Raw genomic sequence first — 27,369 nt, forward strand, 5'->3', positions numbered from 1 at the left:
TGTTTGCTGTTCAGTATTATCTATTCCTACAAACATACATTATAGGAGTTTATTCAAACTTAGATATAAATATTAATGTGCAAATCACTTTGTTATGAAACTATTTCACCCCTCTAGGCCAGTCCCTGTAGCCCTGACATTCTAATAGTTGGATTTATGTTCTGAAGCATGGCTGTCCTGTGGTATATTCAACCTCCTCCTTATTGGTGGGGATTGGTGGTGTGCAGGGAGGGTTCGTGTTTCTACGAACTGATTGATTGATTGATTGATTGATTTTTGGTGCGGCATATGGACGTTCCCAGGCTAGGGGTCCAATCGGAGCTGCAGCTGCCAGCCTACACCACAGCCACAGCAACGCTGGATCCGAGCCGTGTCTGCGACCTACACCACAGCACAAAGCAATCCTGGGTCCTTAACCCACTAAGCGAGGCCAAGGATCGAACCCGCATCCTCATGGATCCTAGCTGGGTTGGTTAACCGCTGAGCCACAAAGGGAACTCCTACAAACTTATTTGGAGTGGCTTCAGGGGAAGTGGCTTAAGAAGCTCCAACCTGCTGCAACTGGTCGGCTTGTCTAGGTGTTGGGAAGCCTGGACTAGCGGTGGAGGGAGAAGAGGGGAAGACTAGTTACAATCTGGCAAGTAACTGGAGATGCTGAAGTTAGCCGACTTTGGGCAAGGCGCCGGGCGAGTGCGGAGGAAGCGGTGGAGGGCGGACAGGGCTCCACGCAGCCTCCCACCTCCTGCCGCCGGGGGGCGCACTCCGAGCGGCACAGCCACTTCCGCCGGCGCCCCGCCCACCAGGCTCGCCCGGCGCTTCGATTGGCTTGCGCAGCGGGAGCGCGCCGAGTCAGGGGGCGGGCCCGCGCCGGCTACAAAGCGGCGAAGGTCACGGCGCGGGGAGGCGCGCGCCGCCGCTCCGCGTCCCGCCTGCGTCCCTCGGCTCTGCCGCCACCGCCTCCCGACGCTGCCCGCCGCCGCCCACCGCCTGCGCGAGGAGCCATGGAGGGAGTGAGCGCGCTGCTGGCCCGCTGCCCCACGGCCGGCCTGGCCGGCGGCCTGGGGGTCACGGCGTGCGCCGCCGCCGGCGTGCTGCTCTACCGGATCGCGCGGAGGTGAGTGCGCGCGGCCCACGCGGCCTCGGCCCGCGCCCGCGGCCCTCCCGCCCCGGCGCTCCGGAGCCTCCCTCTCCGTGCGCGCCGGGGCCGCGGTGTGGCGTGGGGCCCGTGTGTGCCGCGCTGAGCCCCGTCGTGCACGCCCCCGCCTCAGAAAAGAAGAGCGGGCTGCGAATCCTCGGTCGGGAAGCGGCTGAGGATCGGGTTGAGGGTCCCCAGGAATGTGGGGCGGGCGGCAACAGCCAGAGCGTGGGCTATGAAGTTCCTTCCCCCGCGGAGACCTGTGATGGCCGAGCCGCAGGGTCTTCAGGGCCCCCAGACCCTGAGGGAGAGCCGAGCGGGGCTCGGGCCGCTCTCTTTTCCGACTCAGTCCCCATCCCTGGTCCTCAGGAGCACGTTGGAGTAGCGTGATCCCAGCCAGCAGTTTCTGGTCTGTATACGCTGTCTCAGGCGTCCTTCTAATCTCACATTAGCTCATTTCAGAGGCACAACCCCTGCCTTCCCTAGAGAAGCGGAGGGACAAAAGAGCTACATAAATTGTTATTAATCAGAGGAGTAAGGGTGTGAGCTGAAGCATCCTTGCCATGGAGCCTGCATCCCTAACCCCTTGGCCCTACTGCCTCCAAGAGCAGAAAACCTGACATACTTCAGAGGTGTTTAAAACTGGGCCGGGTTGCTGCTGGGGTTCAGTGGGTGTCCCCTGCCCTGGCCCAGGCTTAAAGATACGCTGATCGCCCCCTCCCCCCATACGAAGAGCTGGCTTCTTGCTCCAGCAAGGCCTCAGGGGCAGCCCCACTGTGTCCTCATTTGATCCACCTTCCCAGGGAACAAGGAAAAAGAGGGGGTTGTGAGAACATTCTGGGGACAGAATGAGTGGGTTTGTAGAATCAGCAAGGGAGGTGGGAAGCTCAGCTCTTTCGGTGGGAGAGAGGAAGGAACTTGCCCACGGCCACCCAGCAGCGAGTCAGGGAGCTGGGAGCTGGCATTGGAACCCAGAGGGTTGGTCTGTTCTTCCTTAGGCAGCACCGTACACTGCTTCACACCCAGGGGAAGAGAAGTGAGGGCGACTGAGTCACAGGCTTCCTGGAGGAGGAAGGGGTGGGAGGGATGTCAGCTATCTGCAGGATGAGCCAGACTGGCAGGCTGAGGAGGGGGTGGCCTCAGGGGGTCCCTGACAAGCCACATCTCTACGTGTCCCAGCTTCTGCCCAATTCTTGGAAGCTGGAGGGGTGGCAGAACCAGCTGGTTCAAACCAGTCGCTTGATACACGAGGGAACTGAGGCGCAGCAGTGCCCGCTGCTTGCTTAGATTCCCAGAGCATGTTGACAGCAGAACTGCGTCCAGCGTCTGGTTTCTCCCTCACACTGCAGCCTTCCAGTTAACCCAGGGTCGGGAGAGGTCCGTCCAGGGCTGGGAGCCTGGGCTGGCATTGTTGCCAAGCCTGGCAGCCCTACTTGGGTTGGCGTGGCCCGGTTAGGACCAGGTTTGCTCACTGTGCCTCGAGCTCCGTCTTGTGTAGCAGCATTCCCAGGGGTCCTGGCTGCCAGCCCCAGCTTTCCCGCTGCTGCAGACAGGCATCTGGGCCTGGGTGCAGTGTTGGGTGAGCTGGTTTGAAGGGGTGCTGGGAGGGTACCAGTGGTGTGGCACTGGTACAGTTGTGGTGTGGCATTGGGACCTGTTGAGAAGGACCAGCCTTTCCCAGGAGGCTCCGTGATCCTCCCAGAGCACTGGCTTTTGTCTGGGGATCATAAATTGGCCACTGTCACCATTCAGAAGCAAGACCAACCCCGCAGATGGAGCCCTCTCCCTCTCAGGGTGGAATAGTGACAGCGAGGAACATTGGCTTTGGCCGCAGTGCAGGTTTTGAATGACCCTCGGGAGGGCATGTGAGGAGAGTTGTTTTTGGAAATGGACTTGGCCGAGTGGGTGTTTACGTGCTCAGCACGGAGATGGAGGGACGCAGACGGAGGACTGGCTGCAAAGCGCTTCTCAAGGGCAGAGCCGACCTGGTTTCCCACCTGCGGAGTCCTCTTGACCGGGCCACCTGTGACCTGGCGGGCAGGTGCGGTGCTGTTGTCCCCATTCTACAGAAGAGGAAACAGGTGTGGAGAGATCCTTTCCTGCCCAGTGACACCCAGCTGTTCAGTGGCAGAGTCTTGCCTCCCTCCAGCCCTTCTGCTCCAAACCAGGCCCCGTGCCCTGGGTCCTTGCTGCCTTGGCGGCTGCCCTGCACCACAGGAGGCTGGGTGGAAGCCCAGGTTCCACATCCCTGGCCCACTTGCCCTGTACCCAGGCAGCCTACCCCGCCCAGACTCCCACCCCTGGTCTTGGCATCATTGTGTCCGTCTCCTGCCAGCACATCCCTGCGCAGGACCTCGGGGACCTCCCGCGGCCCCAGAGGTGTTTGGAGAGGAGTGGCTGCAGCCTCCAGGCGGGAGCAGAGCCTGGCATCCAGAGTTCCTGCTCCGTTCTCGCTGTGCCCTCCCTCCCCGTGCTGCGCACTCCTGCTGGCGGGACCCGCTCCCTGCACGCGCGCCGGGGCCCTCCCCTTGCCCAGCAGTCCGTTTGAAGGCCATCTGCTCGTTTTGCCCTGCTGGCCGGCCCACCATTCTGGAGCGTGACGGCAAATGCTCCGCTTGCTGGCTCTCTCCTGTGGCATCTGCCACCAGCTGCCCTGGGAGGTTGTCATTCTTGTCCTCGTGTCCGGGTCAGGAGTGGACCTCGTCTCTGCCTCCTTGCAGGCCTAGCACGTGCTTCACCAGCACAGGCTGAGCGAGGAACCAGGGCCGCCCACTACGGGCGGATCCGGCTTTCTGTCTTGGTGTTGGCGGGACTGCCGTGGGCTGACGTTTGCTTTGCCTTGAGGTGGGAGTGGGTGGTCTGGAGGCCTGTTGGGTCCTGGTGGCACCAAGTGCCTGTTGGCGACGCTCTCTTGCAGCCCAGGAGGCACCTTCTTGGATTCCCCGGGGTGGATGGGACAGCATGGGGAGCCCACTCAGGGCACAAAGTGGAGAGCCGCGAGGGGTCCAGCAGGGCCCCCTCCCCTATGAGGCTGTCCTGGGATATCCTTTCGGGGCCGTGCCAGAGGCTGACCTCGGCCTCAAGGGAACTAGCCTGACTCTGAGAGGTCATCCGCCAGACCCTGCCAGGCTGCACACAGTACCCAGGGTCACTCAGAGTGCCTCTCAGGGCCTGGTGGAGACTGGGTGACGCTCTGAGTCCCACCCCCTCCTCAGATAGGAACTGAGTCCCATGTGGTGTCCCTTCCATGTGCTGGGCCAGGACCTGGAGCTGCATGCCTCAGAGTGATGGGCTGGCAGTGGGCTAGAGCTGGCACCGTGCCCCCACCAGACCTGTAGGCCACGGTGGGATGTCAGGCAGGGCGCGAGACCTGTCCTTGTTGAGGTCAGATGGGGTGATAGCGTTCTTCGGGGCACGTGTTTATCTTTTTTCCTCTGTTGTGTTTTGGGTGCTTGTAAAGGGACGGTTCTAGAGCTTGCAGGCCCCCCCCCCCCAGCTACCTCACCTCTCCTCTGGCCCCAGCAGAGCCCAGAGCTTAGCATGCAGGTAGCAGGAGCTGGAGGAGAACCTTCCAGACCCTCCCAGCCTTCCACCTGAGGCAGCCTGACCTGGGTCCCTCTAATGCACTCTCGCTTGTGTCCCAGGGCCATTCTGTCTGTCACCTCAGATCTTGTCCACCATCAAGAGTGATTTTTTTGACCCAGGGCCTCACTGGGGATGGAGGTTGAGGGCTTGGGGGAGAAGCGGGTTGAGGGATTTGGGAGGGGAGCAGGGTGGGGGTATCTCTCGGGCTAAGCTGGCTAGGAATAGACTGACCCAGAGGCCCCTACATCGGGCCTCGTACAGCTGGGTGCGGCCCGGCCAGACCCCGCCCGGTGCCCGGAGAGACCGTTGGAGGTGAGGGCGGCCGTCACTGCAGTGGGCTTCACATGCACCCGCTTGTCTGGGGCTCACAGGCCCACTCTCGCTTTCAGGGCTCACTGCAGAGGAGCCGTGGGGGGTGACACCCCAGCATGTGGACCCCGTGGCCGGCGGCAGCTCTCTATCCGCGAGGGGAGGGCCTTCTCCCCGCCGACCCTGGGCAGGGATCACCAGGCTGGAGCTGCTGGTCCAGGGACCAGGGCTAATCCCCACACCCACCCCCCGCCGCCCTAGCAGCGGAGCAGAGACTCGGGATGGAAATGATGACTCCAGGGTGGGGTGGGGTTTTGTGCCAGTCCCGTGGACCAGGGCCTCAGTTCCTGCTCCCACACTGCTGTCCCTGGGGCCACCGCCTTTATTCTCTTCCTGTTTTGCTTTATTTGTGGGCTGCCAGTTCATCTGCTGGCTTCTTCCAGGGACTGAGTGCGGTGCGGCGGGCTTCTGGGGTGAAGGGGTGAGGCATCCACCATGAAGACAGCGGGAGCCAGGGCCACAGAGAGGTTCTTGGGTCCTCACCCCCTTGGACACACCCCCACGCACCGTTACAAAGAAGCCCATAAAGTAGTTACACATTAACAAAGAGAAAGCCAAGTGCTTAATTGCCCAGGAATGCCAAGCACCAGCCTCTCCGCAGAGCGGTCCCCACACTGCCAGCGGGTTCCCGGGCCGCTAGCCGCCTCCTCCCACCGCCTTTGCGGGAAGCCTGTAACGTGCTCAGGGCGTCTCCTGCCAACCACCTGCCCGGCTCAGTGCTCTCCTCCATCCCTCGTCCATTCCCTCCGCAGCCTCTTTGGGGCAGGGGTTATCATTGCCCCACTGGCCAGATGAAGGGATGAAGTGGAGGCACCGGGAGGTAGCGTGGTTTTCACTGTGCCCGCGGGGCTGTGCTGCCCAGTGCCACTGTGTCTCGCCTTGCCCTCTGCCTCAGCGATGCTGAAGACGTGCAGTCCCTTGACCCTTTGGCCTGAGCTGGGGCTGTGGCTGCTGGGGCTGAGCCAGGGTGCCCCCTGTGGACCCTGGACCCTTCCCTTCAGGGTCTGGTTACATGTCCTCTTCTCTGTCCAGGTTCCTCCCCCTCCGCCCCCCGCACCACCCTCCCACCAAAGGTGGCATTTAGCCAGGCACTGCGAGCTCTTCCCACACTTGCCATGTCTTGTCCCAACTGACAGGTAGTAAGACTGAGGCTTGGAGAACTCTGTAGCCTGCCCGTGGTCACGGGAGGGGCAAAGCCAGGAGGCAGCTGCAGTGTCAAGAACTGGAGTTCTGCTTCCAGGACCAGCCTTTCTTCCAGGCTCCTGAAGACCCCGGGACAGGGTGGCGACAGAGCCAGCACCCTGCATTGTGAGGCATCTTGAGGCTTCTTGTGTCCTTGGGTCCTTGTCACACTCAGATGCCTTGGTTCTGTGATCACTCCACTCTGCAGGTGCGGGGCCAAGGTGGGGAGAGGAGAGGTTGGCGGAGCAGGGACTCTGGCTCCCAGAAGCCTGGGGCTGTGCTGTGCTGGGGACAGTAGGGGCGTCCCTGTGTGGTATGGCTGCCCAGCAGAGGCCCAGACGACGCCCCCGCGGACTTGGGGCGCGAACTGCGGGACAGGGGCAGCAAGGCCAGGACCCCAGGGCTCAAGCAGCTGCCGCCGTCGCCTACATTGCTTCAGAGTCCCAGGACTCGAAGGGTTTGCCTGGCAGTCGTGGTGCCCCCCCCGACACCCCCTTCTCCCCACAGCCAGTGAGAGGGATGGAGGGGCCTCGGGCACAGATCCTGCAGTGTCTGGGCTGGGATTATCCTGCAGACCCCACCTGTCACCGCATGTGTGGCCGGCCTGTCCTGCCCCCGGCTGGGGAAGGTTGGCCCGGGACTGAGCAGCTGTCCGTCGTCCCCACCCCTTGGCCTCTTGGGTCCTCGCCCTCCCAGGGACTTGGGTGAAGCACAGGAAGTTCCCTCCATCTGGCATCTCCTCAGGGTCTGCGGCCTCGTGGGGAGGGAGGGCAGTCCCAGAGCCTGGTCACCGTCAGCCCCATGTCCTGGCTGACCCTGGGTCCCTGTGTGGAGCCAGGCTGCCCCCAGGGTCCTGGAAGGCTTTGCCGCGAGGGCTGAGGAGAAGCCCGGGTCCTACCGCGGACATGTCCCGTTAAGGTCCCCATTCTGCCGCGTCCTCCCCCCGCCGCCTGCCTGCACCTCCAGCTCAGGGCCCGCATCCTGCTTGCTGCACAGGTGGCGGTGCCCCCACCGACTCCACTCTGTCCTTGCCCGCAGGATGAAGCCGACACACAGCGTCGTCAACTGCTGGTTCTGCAGCCAGGACACGGTGGTGCCCTACGGGAACCGCAACTGCTGGGACTGCCCCCACTGCGAGCAGTACAATGGCTTCCAGGAGGTGCGGCCACCCCCGCGTCTCTCCCGTCCCCGGGCCTGGCCCTGCGCCCCTCCTTTGAGGATGAGGAAGCAGGCTCAGGGGGCCCGGGTGACTTGTGCAAAGTCACAGCACTCCACTCGGCTTGTTTGGGTTCAAACCCAGATCTTTCTGGCTCCGAAGCCCATTTTCTTCTTGGCACTGGACCAGGCTGGGCAGGCTCTTGGGCCAGACTGTGCCAGGCCCCACGGGTCCTAGGGAGGGATGCCAGGCCAGTGAGTGGGGAGGGGCGGGGTCCGGGCTGCACCCTCTGCCTCTGGCCTGTTGGGGAAGAAGAGCTTCTGTGTCACACGTGAAGAAAGCAAGTGTCAGCGATCCACCACCACTTCCTTGGCGCGTCAGCTCTTGCCCACTCCTCTCTGACACGGCTCCTCTTCCCCCAGAACGGTGACTACAACAAGCCGATCCCCGCTCAGTACCTGGAGCACCTGAACCACGTGGTGAGCGGCACACCCGGCCCCCGCGCCCCCGCGCAGCCCCCACAGTGGGTAAGCAGCCAGGTGCTGCTGTGCCGGAGGTGCAGCCACCACCAGACCACCAAGATCAAGCAGCTGGCTGCCTTCTCGCCGCGCGATGAGGTGAGGGGGCGCGGGGAGGGGGCCAGGTGCTTGAAAGCAGCTGAGGGGAGGCATGCATGTGATTGGGTCCTTCTCAGCTGGCACAGCTGCTCCCGCTTCCTATCTCAGGGTCACTGCTGTCAGGGCCACAGGCCTGGGAGCATCATGGGAACCCCAGCCGTGCATCTGCCAGTCCGGGGCTTTGTTCCTGGGAAGGGAACTTAAGGTCCTTGGGCTCCAGCTTGGGGCCCTGTTGGACCCTTCTGTTCATGTCCCCCTGAGTCAGTCTTGCCCATGGGCAGTTTGCTCTGAGACTGAGGAGGCGGCCCCTGGCTTGAGCAAGGAGGGGAGATGCGTGCTGCTGAGAGGCTTGCTGTTAGGACACTGCCTGACCTGGCCCAGCTGCCTGCTTATCTGGCTAATCTCACCTCGCCCAGTTTGAGCCTGGGAAAAAGAGGCGAGGGGGAGGGGAACAGTAGAGGTGAGCTGGGGCTGGGCGGAGAGTGAGAGCGAGGCTGCAGAAAGAAGGGACGGCTTTTCTGGCAAGTTCCGTCCAGGCAAGAGACCAAACCGATAACCCTTCTGGCCCCTGTGGACTGAAATGTTTGGCTCCGTGGAAGCGGGGAGGGAGCGGTGTGTTGCTGCATCTCTTGGGGGAGGATGGGTGGGACTTGAGTCTCCCAAAAGCCCTTTGCTTCCTGCTAAGGCCCTGGTCTTGAGGAGTGGGGTAGGCCCACCTCTAGGTTGTCCATCAGTCTGCATCCAGATGGTGTCAGCCCAGAGCTGCCTCCCTCGTGACCCACCCACCTTCCTGGCGCTCCAGGAGCGGGGCCTGAAGCAGGGGCCATGTCCCAAGCTCCTGCCTCCAGGCGTGTCCTGTGGAGCAGCAGGACTCGGACGTCTCCTGGCCCCGAGGGCCCTGCTGCGTGCCGGGCTCTGGGTGCCAGCATCACGGTACCCTACAGACCGTTTGTCCTGTTGGGTAGCAGAGGAGGCAGGTGCAGTGTGGGAGCCACTTGCCCGTGGGTGCCCCCAGGACCCTGAGCGTCTGTCCGCTCCACAGGGCAGGTACGACGAGGAGATCGAGGTGTACCGGCACCACCTGGAGCAGATGTACAAGCTGTGCCGGCCATGCCAGGCGGCCGTCGAGCACTACATCAAGCACCAGAACCGCCAGCTGCGCGCCCTGCTGCTCAGCCACCAGTTCAAGCGCCGGGAGGCCGACCAGACCCACTCGCAGGTCTGCAGGGGTGTCCACGGAGGGTCTCCGCCCAGGGGGCTGGCCCAGTGACTGGAGGACAGCTCTTTGGAGCTGAGGCCCTTCTCCTGGGGCAACACCTCTCCCCTGGGGCCCCGACCTAGCCTGTCCCCAGACCCAGAGCGGAGCGGGTGTCCCGAGGAGGACGGTCTGGTATCGTGGTGTGTCTCATCTGTGTGCTGGGCAGGGGTTTCTGGGCTGCCCTGCCAAGCCTGGGCACTTCCCACCTCCTGTTGCTCCCTGCCATGCCTTCATGGTGGTGCCCTTCTGGGCACTGTGACCCCCCCCTCCCCGCCCCCACAGCTGTGAAAACCAGACTTGGGAGGTTAAGTAGCTCGTACGGGCCACACACCAGATGGGCAGTGTCACCAGGATTGGGGCCCAGGACCAGCTAGCCAAAACCATTAATTTTTACCACTATACTCAGGTGGCAGGTTGTTCTGGTTAAAAAAAAAAAAAAATCTGACATGGTAGCAGGTAGCTTTAGAAGTAAAATCCATCTTTCCCAAAGAAATTCCCACCCACCCTACTGGGTCTCCAGAGTGCCCCTCTGGTTGTGGCCATCTCACCAAGCAGTGAGTGTGTGGTTTCCTGTCTGCAGCCGGGGCCCTGACCACATGACCACACTGCTGGCCCGCACACCCCTTCGCGCAGCACACTCACCCCTCGGTTTCCCTTCTCCACCAGCTGCCCAGACTGAACAACTTACTGCTGTGTTTTTCCTAACTTAACTTTGGCCAGGGTTATCTGTGTCCTCATTACAATTCCAGCTAAAAACATGGGAATGGGTTTGGTTTTTGTTTTTGTTTTTTTTTTTGGTTTTTTTTTTTTTTGGTCTTTTTAGGGCCGCACCCGAGGCACATGGAGGTTCCCAGGCTAGGGGTCAAATTGGAGCTGCAGCCACTGGCCTACACCACAGCCACAGCAACACCAGATCCGAGCCGCGTCTGCGACCTACACCACAGCTCATGGCAACGCTGGATCCAAACCCACTGAGGGAGCCCAGGGATCGAACCTGTGTCCTCATGGATGCTAGTCAGATTCATTTCCGCTGAGCCACGATGGGAACTTCAAAACAATCAGAGTTTTTGATGTGAACTTGAAAATGATTGAAACATTTATTTGAAAGGAGAGGTCACCGTGGCACAGAGAGGATTTCTGTAAAGAATGTGGTAGCGCAGGCCCCCCCCCGACACAGTAACTCTCGAGGGGGATGCAGGCCCAGAAACGGGACGGATTGAAGGCACCCAGGGGTAAAGCAGAAACAGCCACTTGTGAGAATTCAGGGCATCTCCCATCATCTGGAACTGGGCTCCTGGCCAGACCCGTGCACAGAGTAGGCCCCAGGGTGGCTCCCGGTGGCCGTGGTCACCTCACTGACCGCAGGCCTTCCTTCCTCCCCTAGAGCTTCTGCTCGTCTGCAGTGAAGGCCCCGGTCCAGGTCATCGCACTCCGTGCCCTCGCCTTCCTGGCCTGCGCCTTCCTGCTGACCACTGCGCTGTACGGCACCAGCAGCCCCTTCGCCCCTGGGGCCCCCCTGCCCCCGGCCCTGCCACCTGGCAGCAACGGCTCAGCTACGTCCGACAATGGCACGGCCCCTGGGGCAGAGGGCTGGCGGCAGCTGCTGGGCCTGCTGCCTGAGCACACGGCAGAGAAGCTGCGCGAGGCCTGGGCCTTCGGGCAGGGCCACCAGCTGGGCGTCGTGGCGTTGGGCCTGCTCACCTGCCTGCTGGCCATGCTGCTGGCCGGCCGCATCAGGTGCGTGGGGTACCGGGTGGGTGGGCGGGGGGTCTGCACCCTGGACCTGCCTCGAGGCCAGACTCAGTGGGAGGAGAGCTTGGGGCTGGAGTCAGGGGGCCTGCTGGGCACGCGGCCCTGGGCTGAGCTCTGAGTTGCAGCCGCAACAAGATGCTGTTGCTCTTCTTGGGCGGCTGGGAGTCCAGTGGGTCAGTGAAGGCCAGAGGACTTGCCTTAGAGGGGCAGAGGCATCTGAGCCAGCCTGCCGCTTGCCACTCACCGGGGCCACATGGCCTTGCTTCTCCAACTCAGGCCCTTCTGCAGAGTTGGGGCGATGCTAAATAGCCTCGCCTCCTGGGTTGTTGGAGGGTCAAGTGCGATCGCAGACCTCGTACCGGACAGTGTCCACATCTTATAGTGCCTCTGAGGGAGGGTTTTAGCCCCATTGTACAGATGAAAGCACTGAGGCTTCAGAGAAACACTGGCTCAGAGTCACGTGGCACGGAAGCTTTGGAAGCAGCATTCAGAAGCTCCCGCTGTCCTCTTGGTCCTGACTTCTGTCCTCTGAGCCGCGTCAAGGGTGGTTGAAGGAGAAGTGGTAGGAGCGGGAGGGGTCCTGCCCTTCCTCCCGGGGCCCTCACTCCACTCTCCCCACAGGCTCCGGAGGATCGACGCCTTCTCCACTGGCCTGTGGGCCCTGCTGCTGGGGCTGCACCTGGCCGAGCAGCACCTGCAGGCTGCCTCGCCCAGCTGGCTGGACACGCTCAAGTTCAGCACCACGTCCCTGTGCTGCCTGGTGGGCTTCACAGCAGCCGTGGCCACGAGGAAGGCGACAGGCCCACGGAGGTTCCGGCCCCGAAGGTCAGAGAAGCAGCAGTGACTGCGGGGGGAGGACAGATGGACGGACAGGCCCAGGGCTTTGCCTGCAGCCCGCACGGGGCACCTCTGTCTCGCATCTTTCTTTCCTGCCTCAGCCCTGCCCCCACCTAGCCTAGGGCCCCTGGTCCTAGCCCGGCCCCTCTGGCCCCTCTGCGGCCTCTCCTCTCTGGCTCCACCCAGCCATTCCCCACCCCAGCGCTCCCAAGTGCTCCCTAGCTGCTCACCACTGCCACCAAAGACCCCCTCACTGCCCCGAGATGGGAACACGGGCGGCCCGCCTGCGGCCTGCCTGCCTGCCTGCCTCTACCCTGTGGCTTCCTGCTGGCAGCTCCAGGCACACACCTGCCCTACCCCCGCTGGCCACAGCACTTTTCCTGGCTCTGACACCAGGGGAAGAGGGGGGCGGCCTGCTTCTCCTCTCACCTTGCCCCACCTCTGAGCCCCCAACATGGGCTGGTGACAGTGGCTGCAGGCTAGGCCCTTGGCCGCATGGCCATGACTGCTCAGGCTTGGTATAGACAACTGCTACTGAGCCGGGGCCAGAGCGGACCCCCTACCTCATCTCACCGTCCCTTTTCTGTCTGTCCCTCTGGCCCTCCCTGTTGCCTAGTCAGCCCTGCAGGAGCTGGTGAAACTGGAAAGACAGGGCTGCCCCCGCCCCCGGGATCCCTGCTGTGAGGCCTTTCTGAGACCCTGTATCCCTCAGCCTCCTTCCTCGGAGGCTCAGGCTCGCCTTGACCATGAGTTTGTGCGGTGAGGCCCTCCTCAAGGTGAACAGTAAAAAACCCTTCTTCTCCTGGGATCAGTAGGTTTCTTCTTAACAGCCAAGCTGTGGTGGGAGTTTGCCCAGGCTGGTGAGGGCGTCTCTCTTTTGGGCACCACTGAGCCAGCCAGACACACTTGGGCACACACTCTGCCCCGGCTCCTGGGAAGCCCCTGGGTCTGCCTTGGAAAGGCAGGACCCCAACCCTGTGGCCAGGCCTTCCAGTCGCTCCCTGCAGGGTCTGGGGTTCAGGCTTCGTGGGCCAGGGCTGCCCCAGTTGACAAGAAGTGCGAGGCCTGACCTGCTTCTCCGCTACAAGGCTGTCCCTAGTTGCCTCCTCTCACCCCATCCCCCAGTGCTATGCCTGGGAAAGGTTCTAACTGCCCCAGCGTAGCATGGAGTAAGGGACACGTGGGTTCACGATGATACCAAGTTGTTGTCACCTTGTCCCTCTCTGTCACTACCCTCCTGGACCTTCCCCTCATGGAGGGCACTGAGGCCCATGCTTTTGACTTCCCTGGGGGGCAGCCACAGAGCCCACAGGGCCTCAGCCTCACTGTCACTGGGTGAGGCAGGGAGGGAACCGTGTGGCCCTGGCCAGGCCCTGAGTGCTGGCCTTGGTGTGGACAGGCTCTGGAAACTAGGGTGCTGTCCACGTTTGGAGGCCGTTGTTAGCCTGGGGACTTTCTCTGGGGGCCACGGCAGGAGGTGGAGCCGGGCTGTCCCCTGCCCCACGTCCTGCCCTCTGGCGACCCCACTGAGTTCCTCCAGGGCTCTTGTGTCCTGCCGCTCATCTCTGAGCTTAAGTCCCCCTCCAGTGTGGCCCCAAGTGTGCCTCCTCCTCCCTCTGCACATCGGAGCCCAGGGAAGGGACAAGTGGCTGTGAGTGTCACATTCAGGAGGGGCCACCTACTCGCTGGGCCCACAGGAGGGTGGAGGGTGCGAGAGTCAGGCGTGCTCATCAGGCCCCCGGGGAGCACAGGAGTCAGGCCCAGGCCCCACCGTCCTCACGTTCCTGGGGTCCTGAGACACTGCCCAGCCCCACTCCCAAGTGGGTAGGGAGCAGCCATGGCCCCGTAGGTATCCGGGTGTGGTGGCCCCTCTGGGACAGGGGCTACCCCAACAAGGCCCCCGCCTGGCTGGGCGCAGCTTGCTCTGGGTGAGGGGAGGCGGAAAAGCACTGACACGGTAGAGGAGGGGGTGCCCGGCCTGTCTCCCCGGCCAGCCAGCCTCCAGGGGAGGGGGCAGCAGGTGCCAGGCGGGGTCCAGGGTCTGCTGGCTGTGTGTGCCCTGGTTTATGGAATCGCCTGTTCTCAAGGAAACTGACCACGCAAGGCTAATTACTGCTTTTCTTGGCGTTGAGTAGAAGCGGGACATCTGTGTGTATGTGTGTATTTAAGTTAAATTATTTATAATAACCAGAACCAGCGCTTGCTGGCCAGGAGCCTTGCTGAGCAGGTGTCTTTCCTGCCCCCTAGTGGGGACAGAGAGACACCTTCATGTCGTCAAGATGGAGCCTCTTCGAAAGGCTTCCTGGCCTTTTTAGAGTTTGTGGGATATTTTAAAGTCACCCTCCTGTCCCTTAAAGTTTCATTACGTGGAGCATATTCCAGCACCTTCCGACATTACTGCCACAGCGGAGGAAGTGCGGGCACCACTGGGATCGTGGCTTATTACCTGGGAATGTGTCAGCCCTGCTGGGGCCTCCCCCCGCCCCGCTGGGGACGACCGTCAGACCATCCAGGATCGGGTGACCGCCCCGCGAAGTGAGGGGGTGCAGTTGGCCATCTTCTCCCCCCGACCAGGCAGGCTCCCCCGTAACACTTGCCCAGGAGCCCGCCCGCAGGGCCCGTGTCCCTTCTGCTTGCAACTGTGGCCGAGTGTCCCCGTCCCCTCTGTTGTGTAGAACGTGGATGATTGTCTAGTGACCCCCTACTCACTGTAACCATGACTCCTGGCCGTAGATGTAGTGTTTCTGATGATGTATTTTCAATAAATGCCTCCGGGGCCCTGCTTTTACCGGTGGGCGTCAGGCACCACGTCTTTTCTGGTTTTTCTTTCACGTTTCTTCAGAGGCTCCCGTGCCAAGGGTGGGGGCTTCGGGAGACGGGTGCCCACTGGAGTCAGATTTGGGAGCTGGTGACATGGGTGCCACGCGGCTCAGAGCCCACCGTCCTCGTGTGCCCTGCTGGCCTGAGTTTTTCCTCGTCTCTAAACGGCTGTAAACCATGTTCCGCCTGCTGCTCCCGGCTTGGACTGGGCTTTGGGTCAGAAGACCAGACGTCAGCCTCGGTGTCAGGCAGGAGGCTGCAGCCAGCCCCGAGCCCTCCCCAGCCCTCCCCCCCATGGACACGTGGACTCGGGTTCTGGGCTGGGTGCCTCTCTGAGCAGGGGTTTGAGGGCGCAGGTGGGCTGGGGGGAGGCATCGGTCCCCGTGCGATGCAAGCCCCGACGAGGTAGGGCTCCTTTGACGGGAGACTCCCTGGGGACTCTCTCCTGTGCCCGGGACGGGGGCTCACGCTTGGTACCGCGCTATTCGAGTAATGCCACTGTGTGTCCCGGCGAGACGGGTCAGACCAAAGAACTGTCTCCCCCTCGGTGCCACTGTTTTTAGTAGCATCAGAGGTTGGGGAAGCACCTGTGCCGGATGGGTGAGTGTGACTCGGGTCATGAGCAGTGGGGCAGCTGCAGGTGGGAGCAGGATCTGGGAGGAGTGGGAAAGGCCTGGCCAGACCCAGCTTCTGGGCCCAGCTGGCCACCTGGCACCCCACCTTGGACCCTCTGCTCTTGCTTGCTTGTTGCTGTGGGGGCCCCTTGGGTGACTCCCGTCCTTGCCCGTGGGGTGGCAGCTTGGGAAGCATCAGAGAGTCATACTGGCACCCGCTGGAAGGCCCAGGGCATGCCCGCTCCCCGGCCCACACGCCCTCCCCGCATCGGGCCTCTGCTGCACATGGCAGATTGGGGTCCTCTGGGAGGCACAGGCCCCAGCAGGGGCCAGGGCTTCGTGCCTGATGCAACAAGTTGTCCGGAGGTCCTAGCATGCCTTCACTGCCCCTGTGGTCCCAAGTGTCCCCCCCTTCCCCTGACTCCACCTCAGCCCACTCCCCAAGGTCATGGCTGTCCTGCCATTTCTAAAATGACAACACAAAGGTGTATTTAGAGGCAGGCCCCTCCCCAGGCATTTTGAGGGCTAGGGGATGGGGCAGGCAGATTTAGGCAGGATGGGTCAGTGAGGGGAACGCAGCCGCATCCAACCTAGGGCCGGGCAGATTTGCTTGCTTTCCCGTGTCCCCCAGTCCCGGGGCTCCACCTTCGGTTCTGAAGTCCAGGGTGCTTCAGAAGGCATTAAAGAGGTCATGTGATTCTCCAGGAGGCCATCAGCTGACCCCCCCACTTTCCTCTTAAAGTCCATTTAAAGTGAGGGGCAGGGGTGAGAAATAGGGAAATCAGTGGAGTGAAGCCTGGCCAGCAGTGGCCCGTGTGCCGTTGTGGTGGGCACGGGGTGGGTGCCTTAGCTGGCCGCCGGCTCTGCTGCAGGGCCTCAGCCAGCCTGCCCGCCGTCAGCACATTATCCATGGGCTCAGTTGTCCCTTGGGACCGAGGTAAGGCTGGACCTCCCGCAGCTCCGTCCAGACGACGGACTAATCATGTATTAACTGCCTCTGTCCCTCCCCATCTGTAATCAGTTGCTTTAATCAGAAGCATGGTTGACATTCTGGCTTGGGGCCACCAGGCCCTGTTGTGTGATCTGTACCATTCTCGAGTTAAAGAGACACTGTCACCATCCGTCTTTCGGGCAGCCTTGCGGTCGTTTACGGGTCTAAGTTCCAGTTTGGCTGGAGTCTTGCCAGAGCCTCTCCCCAGGGGCTCCCGAGCCCCCGCCCCCGCCCCCCGGTCTGCCAGGGGCTTTCGAGGAGGGTCCGGTGTCTGAGGCCAGAGGACAGCAGTGGGGCTCTTGGAGTCGGGCCCGGGGAGCAGGGGGCTTCCCCCAGCTCGGCCACTCTCAGGGGCACAGAGGAGCCCAAGGCCGTTGGCCTGATTGAACACCTGGCGCAGGGCTAGCATTTTTGCTTCAAGGTGAAGGGTTGGCGTGAGGTTGACAAGGGCGACAGTGTCCCTTTAATGCCGAGGCTCGTAGTGGAGCTGGTTTGCTGTGAGGCCGAGGGGGATCGGAGGGGGCATGCAGCGGGGTGCGTCATGCTGGCACCTCCCAGCCACCCGCTCCTAATGGCCTGAATGTGGTCAGACTGCTTTTCTGCTTCAACTAACACACGCCTCCTCGGGACCCGACTCAGGCCCCACCTTGCACTGTGGGGGAGGGAAGGGGACCCGCCCGCGGAGGCCGCTCCTGAGCCCCCGGGGGCTGATGCTGGTCTTCTCTCCCCGCCCGCCCGCTGGGCTCTTGCAGGTGCTTCCCGGGTGACTCTGCGGGCCTCTTCCCCACCGGCCCCAGCCTGGCCATTCCGTACCCGAGCATCGCAGGCTCTTCACCATCTCTGTTCGTCCCCACCCCGCCCGGCTTCCTGCCCCTCGCCAACCAGCAGCTGTTCCGGTCCCCCCGACGGGCCTCACCCTCCTCGCTGCCCGGCCGCCTCAGCCGGGCCCTCTCGCTGGGCACCATCCCCTCTCTGACACGAGCAGGTAAGTGGTGCTCAGGCGCGGGCGGGCAGAACGGGCTGGGGGCAGCTGGGCACGGGGCCCCTGGCTGAGCATGAGCTAGGAGGTGGTGCTTCTGCTGTAGAGACGGCAGAACTGGCTTCAAGTCCTAGTGTGTCCACTCAGTAGTTGCTTTTGCCAGAGGACTTAACTGTTCTGAGCCTCAGTGTCTCTCAAAAAAAAAAAAAAAAAAAGACTCTAGTAGCAGAACCTGCCCTGGGGCTGTTGTAAGGGTTAAACGAGGTGAGGTATTGGGTGGAGTCCCTGTTGTGGATCAGCAGGTTAAGAACCCTGGCCTTGCTCAGTGGGTTAAGGATCCCGCATTGCCCCAAGCTATGGTGTAGGTCACAGATGGGGCTTAGATCCCTCGCTGCTGTGGCTGTGGTGTCGGTCGGCAGCTGCAGCTCCAACTGGACCCCTGGCCCAGGGACTTTGATACGCCGCAGGTGCAGCCCTAAAAAGAAAAAGACAAATAAAGCGCTTGGGCACCCGGGGGCCAGTTTCCACGCCCACTAGGCCTTGTCTTTCACCATAGTTCTTACCATGGTTATTACTGCTGTTGTCCGGAGATCCTGAGGACTAGAAAGTTTCCCCCAGCTTTTCTTGTTTGGTCCAGAGGGCAGGGATTCAGTTCAGGCCAGTCGTGCTTGCAGAGCCCTGGTGTGACCAGCACTGGGTCCCCGTCTCAGGAGGCTGTGTCACCCCTCCCTTTTCCCAGCAGGGTCTTCCCCAAGCCCCGTGGAGTGTTCCATGGTGACCCTCATGGCTCTGAGGAGCAGGCAGGCCTGGTGGTGGAAGGGGCCCTAGGGCAGCATCTTGGTTAAGCTGGGCGGGGGCATGTGCAGTGTCTCATTTAAGCCCCGAGCCGCTGCCCTGAGCAGGCCGGGGCTCCCACTCCGTCCAGCACCCTCTGAGCCCCTTTCCTCCGTGACTTGCCCAGTGTTCACACGTGCTGCCGGGACCCGGGGTTTGAGCCCAGGCTGCTTCCTGCTGCAGCCCAGTGTCCCTGACACAGGGTGGGTCACTGGAGACAGCGTCTGATCTGAGCTGAGTGGTGGGTAATGTTTTGAGGCCTTCAGGACAGGATTGCAGGGATGAGGCCTGGACTGGCCTCTACTCCCCCGCCCTGTCTGGAAGTGGCTATTCAGAGTTCCTGAGCCCTTGGCAGGAGAGTCACACTGAGGCCTGGCCTAGCTCAGGCCCTGGGGCTGATGACCAGGGCCTCTGTGGGCCCTTTGTGACCAGCAGCTGGAGCAGAGGGAGGGCAAGGGAGTAGACATGGACCTGGGGGCCCCTGAAGCTGGGCCCTTCTGCAGAGGGGTGTTCTCTGGAGCACCGCCCCCCCACTGCCCCTACCAGGAGCTGATGGGCTTCCAGGCCTCCAGGGGAGGGGCAGGGACCCAGGCTCTGAGGACCCTGCAGGAGCCTGTCGACGGGCATCCTGGGGAGGGAGGGGTGCTGACTGCGGGGAGGGCTCTTCCTTGTTCTTTAAAACATGGGATGATTCAGGTCAGTAACCCCACTGGGGACGGGCAGGAAGCCGACCTCCGAGGGGAGCATTCCTGCTCCCCGTGTTCCCAGTGAGGAAGCGCAGGGTCGGAAAACCCGAGAGCCCAGGGCACGGCTGCCACCCAGTCCTGGCCCCGGGGAGAACCCCATCCGGTCTACCGCGCTGGTCTGACGGAGGGGAGATGGGGCCTCGGGCTGACCTCTTGGCGTCTCCGTCCCCATCTGTAAGCGAGACTAATACCCGCTGAGTACGGCTTGTCATGGGGACTGTGGACACATGCAGGGAACTAAGGTGCCGGGACCACCAGGTCAGCTGGGGGTGGCCGAGCAGGGCCCTCACTCTGTGACCCTGGATGGGTACCTGCGCCTCCCTGCACCCTAGTCTCACTCCTAAAGTGAAGTGGCTGTGCCCTGGGGCTGTGCCGGGCTTGATATGAGAGCAGGTCAGGGAGCTTCTAGAATAGGGCCCTCAGCAGATGTGGCTGCTGTTATGCTTACAGGATGGGGGATGCCGATTAATGACAGCTAGGGGCTTAGCTCCTCCAGGGGTGAAAGGGCAGGCCGTTTTGCTCACACCCCGAGCTAATGTTGGGATGGTTCTGCCCTCCTCCTAAGCAGAGGGCCACTATTTCCTGAGGCTCTTTAGTGGAACTTATGGGGGAGGAGGGGACAGACTGCCGAGGGTGCCAGGAGCAGCCCTGCCCTGGATCCTGGCACTCCCCAGGAACTCGCCCTGCACCCAGACCACAGTGGCCAAGCTGAGGAGCCCCTTGGGAGCAGAGGGTGGCAGTCCCAGAGCCATTTCAGACCTTGGGGCAGGGTCTCCCACCTGCTGCAGATGCCAGGCAGTCACCCTGGCAGCCCTAAGGCCAGGGCTCAAGAGGCACCCTGCTGCCCTCTGCGGAACGCAGGCTGGTCTTGCAGTGTCCGGTGATGGGTGGGATCCCAGAGTCGCCGGTGCTGGTGCCAGGGCAGGTCCTGGCTGAGGTGTCAGGAGGCCCTGGTGGCCTAGGCGCAGGGGCCCTGCATCCGCATAGCTCCGGTCCAGCAGGAAGACCCCTCCCCAGCATCTCTAGAGCAGGTTCTTGAAAGGATTCCACCTCTGCTTGGGCCACATGGCCACCTTCTCCCAGTCTCATGGATTGACCTGGGTCTCTGTCCCTAGGCCTGGAGGGTGCAAGGGGCCGGTGGTGCTCTGTGGTTGACGGAGCAGCAACGTCTGCACAGGGCACATGGTGGCTGTCAGATCTTCCCATGCCTGGCTCTCAGTGGGACACTTGGGGGAACATGGGACAAAGGGGATGGAGTCCCTGCCCTTGGGGTGCCCTTGGCTTCGGGAAAGGCAGTGTGCTCATTGCGCTGAGGTCCAGCACAAGCAGAGGGCAGGGCTCAGAACAGCCAAAGAAGCCAGATCTGCTGGGGAAGGAGGGGTGTCGGACCAGGCTTCCGGCTCGATCTGGATCTCCTGTGTGACCTGCTGGACCTGCTGTGGGATTCAGTTTCTTTCTTTCTTTTTTTTTTTTTTTTCCTTTTTAGGGCTGCACCTGCCACACGTGGAAATTCCCAGGTTAGGGGTCGAATCGGAGCTGCAGCTGCCGGCCTACACCACAGCCACAGCAACACGGGATCCGAGCCATGTCTGCCACCTATGCCCCAGCTCGCAGCAACACCAGATCCTTAAACCCCTGAGCGAGGCCAGGGATCAAACCCGCAACCCCGTAGTTCCCAGTCAGATTTGTTTCCACTGCGCCACGACAGGAACTCCGGGATTTGGTTTCTTTATCTGCAAAGTAGGGATGTGCCTGGCGAACCTGGGACCGTTGTTGAGAGCCCGTGGCCTCAGGAAAGCATGACATGGATGGCAGAGTGGGGGAGGGCTCCATCTGAAGGGACTTGGGTCACCTTTCTCTTTCCTGTCCAGACTCCGGGTATCTGTTCAGCGGGAGCCGCCCACCGTCTCAGGTGTCCCGATCTGGGGAGGTTCCGGTTTCAGGTGAGGACAGAGAGCCAGGAAGAGCAGCAGAAGCTGCTTCGGGCAGGGCAGCATGTTGGGGGGGCGGGGGAAGCAGAGTCTAGCGTGGGGCAGGATGGCAGAGTGGGGCCGTGGGCCCCCCAAGGGCAGTGTATTCCAACCCCAGCCCCGTGCCTCCCCGCTGCACAGCCCTGGGCAGATGCCATACATCACTGTGCCTCAGTGTGCTCTTCTGTGAAATGGGCTGAGGGCGTCTAGGTTTAGAGGCAGTGCTGTCGTCCTCACAGTGGTGGCTGATGGAAGTGGCACTCAGGATCCCACCATCAGCAGGGCTCGAGTGAGCCAACCTGAGGTCTCAGGAGTTGGTTTCTATCCAGGCTTTGCTCTCAGCTGCAGTACCAGCCGCTTTGGTAGAAACCAGAGGGGGTAGAGGGGACGTGGCCGAGGCTCTAGGATCCTCTCCACTCCCTCGGGTGCCTGTTGGGATACTGGCCCCCCTCCCTCCGTTCCCAGCAGGGTTCCCCTCTGCATACCACCCTCAGCTGGAACCAGCCTTGCCTTTCTTCCTGGTTTCCGAGGAAGAAGCTCCAGGAACAAAGTAGCTGCCCCTGCACCACAGCAGACATTCACACAGCACTGTCTTTGTTTGTGTCCCCGCCCGTCCCCAGGTTACTTCTCTCTGCTCTCCGGGAGCTGCCCCTCCTCCCCAGTCCCTTCCCCGGCGCCCTCTGTGGCTGGCTCTGTGGCCTCCAGCTCCGGCTCCCTGCGCCACCGCAGGCCTCTCATCAGCCCTGCCCGGCTCAACTTGGAGGGGAGGAAGCTGCTGCTGTTCCCGTCTCCCTCTGGGGAGGCCCCCAGCACGCCCAGCAGCCCAGATGAGCACTCGCATCCCAACGGCAGCCTCTGCACTGTCGAGCCACCCCAGGTGCCCCAGAAGCAGCCAGCGCGGGACACGAAGCACACTCTGGGTATGGCCCTCTGAGCGCCCTCCCGGAGGCGGGAGGCCCAGTGGCCCCGGGAGGCCTCTGGTCCATGTGCAGCGGTGGGGACATCACCAGGATGCTGCCCAGGACCTGTCCTGGCTCTTCTTGGACGGTGTGGCCGCTCTCCCACGTCCAGATGTCCCCAGCTTGCCTTCTGGTGACCTTGAACCCTCCAGGACATTGCCCTTTGTGGGCTGCTTTTATTTTCTTCCTTTGCACTTGACCGACCTGAGGGTCCTCTGTTCCTTGGGATGGACCGACAACACATCAGGCTGTATCTGGTTGCAAAAGTATTTTTTTCTACTCAAATGCTATTTATCTGCAGAGCGTTTTCAGTATTTTTAAATTAGGTCCTGACCTTTAAAACTTAGAACTTTCACACGGATGTGTGCATTTTCTGTGTCTTCTACGGTGTCAGAAGACCTGGCCAGACAGGCAGAAGGGCAGGTGAGGCCCCGGGCCCCAGCCCCCACGCTCCGTGCCCCATGGACCTGCTTCCCCCGAAGCCTCGCTTGTGACCGCTGCCTTCCAGTGCCCTGGTGGCGTTGGAGTTTGCGGCTCCTGATCTAAAACCAGCTGCCTTCTCAGCAATGCGGACCTGGCTTTCCACTGCCCACTGCCCAGGGCAGGCCAGGTGACTTGGAACAGGCAGGCCTAGCTCCCTGGGCACAGGGAGGACCGACCTGGGATTGGAGGTGGAGCCACCCCGTGTCTTCCCTGGGGCTGAGTGGTGAGCTCCCACTGAAACACCCCTTCTCCCTGCAGACATGAAGTCGGTGCCGGAAAGAGACAGCACCTGCAGCAGTGGTTCCATCAAGAAAGAGGACGACTCGTCCCAGTCATCCTCCTGCGTGGTGGACACCACCACCAGAGGCTGCGCGGAGGAGGCCACCGCCTGGCGAGGTCTGTGCGCCCACGTGCTGTGCGGGAGGAGGGTGGGCAGCGAGCAGGCCCGTCCATCACAGGACGGTGCCTCTGGATCCCTTCTGACCTGGATGGCGTTCAGCAGGCACCTTCTGTCTCAGTAGCCTCTGGCCCCGAGTGGCTATTTAAATTTAACAGTTGAAAGTCATAATAGTAAAGGAGTTCCCATCATGGTGCAGTGGTTAACGAATCTGACTAGGAACTATAAGGTTGCAGGTTTGATCCCTGCCTTTGCTCAGTGGGTAAGGATCCAGTGTTGCCGTGAGCTGTGGTGTAGGTCGCAGACACAGCTCGGATCCCGCGTTGCTGTGGCTCTGGCGTAGGCCAGCAGCTATAGCTCTGATTAGACCCCTAGCCTGGGAGTCTCCACATGCCACGGGAGCGGCCCTAGAAAAGGCAAAAAGACAAAAAAAAAAAAAAAAAAGTGACAGTAAAGATAGAGTGGCTTAGCTGCATCAGCCACATTGCAGGTGCTCTGGTGCCACGTGTGACCCATGGCTGCTCCCTCGGAACGGTGCAGAATGTTTCCGCTGTTACAGAAGGTTCCTTGGAAGGGGGTTGGCTGGGAGAGCCTGGGCGCACCAGGGGGGCAAAGACAGCACTGCGTCACCTGAGTTCAAGTCTTGGCTCCTCTGCTTGCGGGCTGGGCTGCGGGGCAGGGTGTGAGCTCACTAGGCGGTGCTGTGCAAGAGCTGGGGTTGGCCCCAGTCCGCCCGCGGGGGCGTGTGGGAGACATCTACGGTGATGAAGAGTTTTCTTGGAATGATCTTTGACCTGAGTGGAAACGGGTGCTGTCCCCAAATCAGGTGGGGTCTGGGATGTGACCTGGCAGCGTCGGCTTGGGGTAGGGGACCCCAGTCAGCAGCCCATGACCCTTGAGGCCCCGGGCAGGGACTCATCTTCCTGAAGCCCCTGTGTCGTGACAGGTCCATGAAGTTAGTGTCGCCTCCCAGCTCCACCCCACCTCACCCCCCGCTGGGTGCCAGTGTGTACCGCCCTAGCCTGGTACCTGCCTGGTGGCACGGGGTCAGGAAAGGAGGCAGTTCAGGGAGCCGGGACCTAACCAGGTGACCCCGGGTCCCCGGGTCTTTCTCGGTGAGGAGGCGTCTGGGCGCCGGAACGGACTGGGGTGGGGCCTCAGCCCGGGGGCGGGGCCTGGGCAGCTGCGTTTCTGCGGGGCGGGGCGGGCGTTCGGTTCCCCTTGACCTTTGCGCCTTTGACCGGGTCTCTGGGTTTTCTCTCTGGAAGGTCGTTTTGGCCCCTCCGTGGTCCGAGGCCTCCTGGCCGTGAGCCTGGCCGCCAACGCCCTCTTCACCTCGGCCTACCTGTACCAGAGCCTGCGCTGACCCAGCCTCCGCAGCCTCTGCAGCCTCCCGCACCCGGAGTCCCGGAGGGTGCGCCCCGGTGCACGCCGCTTCCACCACTGCCGGCCTCGGCCCTCCGCAGGGGCTGCCGCCTCCGCCCTCCTCTCCAGGGCCCGTGGCCTCCAGGGAGCCCGCTTCCCGGACACTTTTCCCTGCCCGCCGGGCCGCGGGGCAGGGTGCGGGCTTGGGGTCGCGCTCCTCCCCGCCCTACCCTTGGCTGATATCAGTTGTGTGTTTGGTGCTGACACTCTGATCCTGAAGCCAGGGATCCCCGAGGGGCTGCGTGACCCTCGGGTCCCCTCCCCACCATCCAGCCCTGCCTGGCAGGATTGCCTCTACTACTGTAACGGGAGCAGGAGCTGGGCTGCCCCCGACCCCGCGCCCGCGGGCCGCGATCACATCTTGGTACTGTACTCCTGGTCCTGCTCCCTGTGGGGAGGGGGGAGCGTCCAGGTGTCACCGCCCGGGCCCAGCCTGGTGGAGGGCACACCTGGCCTGGCAGGCCCCCTGGAGGACCGTTACCCTCTGCCCTCTCGTGCCCCTTCCTGGGGGCTCCGACTCCAGGGAGAGCAGGGGAGTTTCCCCACCCAGAGCTCCTGAGCGCCCCGGGTCTCTCGCTCTGCTGGACTAGTGTAAGCAAATCCCACCCCCCCACCCCCGGCTCCTCTCTGCCTGCGTGCGCCCCCATTTTATTACCTCTGTGACCCGGAGAACCCTGTCCGGGCTGCCCACCCCATTTTCCTCCCTCTGCACTGCCCACAGGGGCCTCGCCTGACCCCTCAGCCTGCAAGTCTCAGGTGAGACTGGGCCCCCCCGCGACCCTGCTGTGAACCCAGCTCCTCTCAGCCACTGAGACCCTGCCTCCCTCCCTTTCATGCTTCTCTCGCAGGAGCTCAGCATGACTTCTGTCTCCAGCCACTGTGGCAGGCCCACTTCCTGCCCCGTGCCCCTCGGTCCTGCCACTGCCCTGCCAGCTGATTCTGCAGGTGGCTCCCCACCCCTGCCTCCTGGGGGAGAAAGAGGGGCCTCGGGCTGGCAAGGGGGCCCTCATAAGGTTAGGAGAGATGAGAGACTGAGTCTGTGGGTGTCAGAATCCCCATCCTGCTGCCCTGGGCCCTGGACACAGGTGTGGGGCAGCGTGTGTGTGTGTGTGCGTGTGTGTGTGTGTGAGAGCACACATTTGTGCCGCTTGGGGAGGAAGCAGTGGCCTCGGTGAATTCTGAGACTCGCTGTGGGGGGGTGGCGGGGGGGTCATGAGGGCAGGGGAAGGGTCTTCACTCTGTCATTCAGGGATAAAGTTTAATTTTATTTTTCTACACATTTTTGCCAGGTAAGGCATTCTGCTGATAAGCAGGATGTCCCCAGTTCTCCCAGCCAGGGAGGTTTAGTTTTTTTAAGCTTTGGGTGCTTTTTTAGTGATTTTTTTTTTTTTTTTTACTACGTGGGGAAGGCAATAGCTCTGACTTCCCCCCACACCTGAGAGCTACTGTTTCCTGCCCTGCCCCCTGCCCCAGAACACAGGGAATTGGGGGCCCAGGGGCCACGCCAGGTCCCTGAATCCAACAGCCAGAGATGGTTCCAACTCGGAGGTGGTGCCTCTTGGCCTCCAGTGGTATAGCGGGCATGTGTGTCAAGTTTTTAATTTACTTTTTGCCCTTAACCAAGCCAAACTCCATTCCTGAACGCCCTTCCTCTCTGGCTATGAGGAAGCCCTAACAGTGCCCAGTGCCCCCTCTCATGCCCAGGCCAGCCTGCCCCCCCGGCCCGGGGCCAGTGGTCCCTCCAGCCCACAGGGTCACAGGAGAGGCCAGGCGGGGAGGGGGTTTACTTATATTTTCTTTCAAACAAGAAACACAACCTTATTTTTCTTTACAAAAGCAAAAAAGGAAACCAAAAAAGATACCAACCTTTGAACTATACCTCGATCTGTCTTGTCTTTATTCCGTGGACTCAGGCAGCCGGCCCGAGAAGGGTCCCTGCTCCAGTGGAAGTGGGAGCTCGCTGTGTCTTCAGTACAGAGCTTGGGGTGGCATCCCGGGACTCTTGGTGTCAGGTGGTAGGTGCCATGTCCCCAGAGGGCTAAGGGATCACATGGGAGACTAGCTGCCTGGGTCGGGGCAAACCCATCTCCTGAGCAGAGAAAGGATGTTCTGGGCAGAGAGCATGGGCAGGGGTCCAGCCATCTCTTGAGAAGAGCCCATCCCAACCAGGGACCCCTGACCTGGCCCCAGGGCTGCAGGGGGCCAGGGTCACCCACGTGACAGGCTTGTTTCCACCTGAGTCCCCTCAGAGTGGACTACTGGTCCCCCCAGCAGCCAGGCTTGGCACCAGCCCCTCCAGTGTGCAGGTGGACCCCTGGCCCAGGGTGTGCGCTGAGACGGACAGCCCTGGAAGTGCTGCGCTGCTGGCCCTGAGCCCGGAGTCCAGGTGGGGGCCCCAGGGGCAGCCTCCTGAGTATTCTGAGCCCAGGCTGCCCGCTGACTGTGGACTCTGCATTTCTGCAGGCCCACCCTCTGGGACTGGTGTGGGGATGACCAACCACCCGGTGCAGAGGGACTCGTTCTGGCCCAGCACCCCTGGGCAGGGAGGGTGGTGGGTGCTGGGCTCCCCCGTGCTGGCCACCTAAGCTGACCCTGTGGGCATTAGGGAAGGGACAGGGCGTGGCCGCTCACGCCCACCCCACACAGGTCGCATCTGACCTGGGCAGCAGGGCCAAGCTGCCCACAGGTGGAGCCACAGACACCTCTGAGCTCACTGACCTCGGGGGAGTCCTGTGATGTCCTCTGGGAGTCCAAAGAAATCCCACTTCTGAGGAGCCCTCTCCTCCAGCGAGCCTGCGAGGCACGTGTCCAGGAAGAACCCGAGGTGCCCTCGGAAGTCACCCCATTCCTTTGCTCAAGGCTCCCACCCAGCCCCGAACTCTGAAGAGGGAACTCAGCTGAAGAGGGTGCAGGGAGACCAGACGCCAACTGCGTCATCTCTGAGGGATTTTTCCCCTTAGCTGTGTCTGTGTCACCCTGCTCATGTCATCTGCTGCTTATGAGAGGATGACATGTTTATTGTAGGAAATTGAGAAATAGAAGTAAGTTAAAAAGAAAATTTCCCGTAATCCTGCCATGAAAATATTGATGTTTACTCTTTTTTTGTCTACGCATGGGATTTTTCTGTCCACAACGTTTTGTCGCTCTGTTTCTCACCTCCTGGACCTATTTCCACATCAGATGTGCGTCCTCATCCCTCTTAAAGGCTGCCTTCCCGTGAACACGAGCAGGTGCGCATCCCGGAGGCTGGTCAGTTCTCC

The 27,369-nt window shown here is 61.9% G+C and overlaps 1 protein-coding gene across 2 annotated transcripts; it reads left to right on the forward strand.

The window, feature by feature from the left end:
• Positions 1-875: 875 nt before the first annotated feature.
• Positions 876-25,987, forward strand: TMEM201 (transmembrane protein 201). Of its 2 annotated transcripts, XM_003127539.5 has the most exons (11): positions 876-1,114; positions 7,310-7,430; positions 7,850-8,044; positions 9,087-9,263; positions 10,687-11,039; positions 11,676-11,879; positions 17,069-17,301; positions 20,747-20,818; positions 21,466-21,765; positions 22,546-22,683; positions 23,953-25,987. In XM_003127539.5, the coding sequence occupies exons 1-11, from the start codon at positions 1,002-1,004 to the stop codon at positions 24,048-24,050; spliced, it is 2,004 nt and encodes a 667-aa protein (XP_003127587.2). In that variant the 5' UTR covers positions 876-1,001; the 3' UTR covers positions 24,051-25,987. The 2 variants fall into 2 exon arrangements, with proteins under 2 accessions (XP_003127587.2, XP_013854409.2); XM_013998955.3 differs by lacking the exon at positions 20,747-20,818.
• The last annotated feature ends 1,382 nt before the right edge of the window (positions 25,988-27,369 follow it).

The sequence above is a fragment of the Sus scrofa genome, chromosome 6 (assembly GCF_054392235.1).
Source record: "Sus scrofa isolate SSC_HxYL_T2T_F1_AM1 chromosome 6, Sscrofa_HxYL_maternal_Yorkshire_Landrace_v2.0, whole genome shotgun sequence".
NCBI lineage: Eukaryota > Metazoa > Chordata > Mammalia > Artiodactyla > Suidae > Sus > Sus scrofa.

Excerpts from the sequence above, each read along its gene's own strand:
- TMEM201 (XM_003127539.5), top strand. The coding sequence starts at position 1,002 with ATGGAGGGAGTGAGCGCGCTGCTGGCCCGCTGCCCCACGGCCGGCCTG. Across the intron at positions 1,115-7,309 it reads CTCTACCGGATCGCGCGGAG|GATGAAGCCGACACACAGCG; the intron begins GTGAGTGCGCGC and ends CCTTGCCCGCAG. Across the intron at positions 7,431-7,849 it reads AGTACAATGGCTTCCAGGAG|AACGGTGACTACAACAAGCC; the intron begins GTGCGGCCACCC and ends CTCTTCCCCCAG.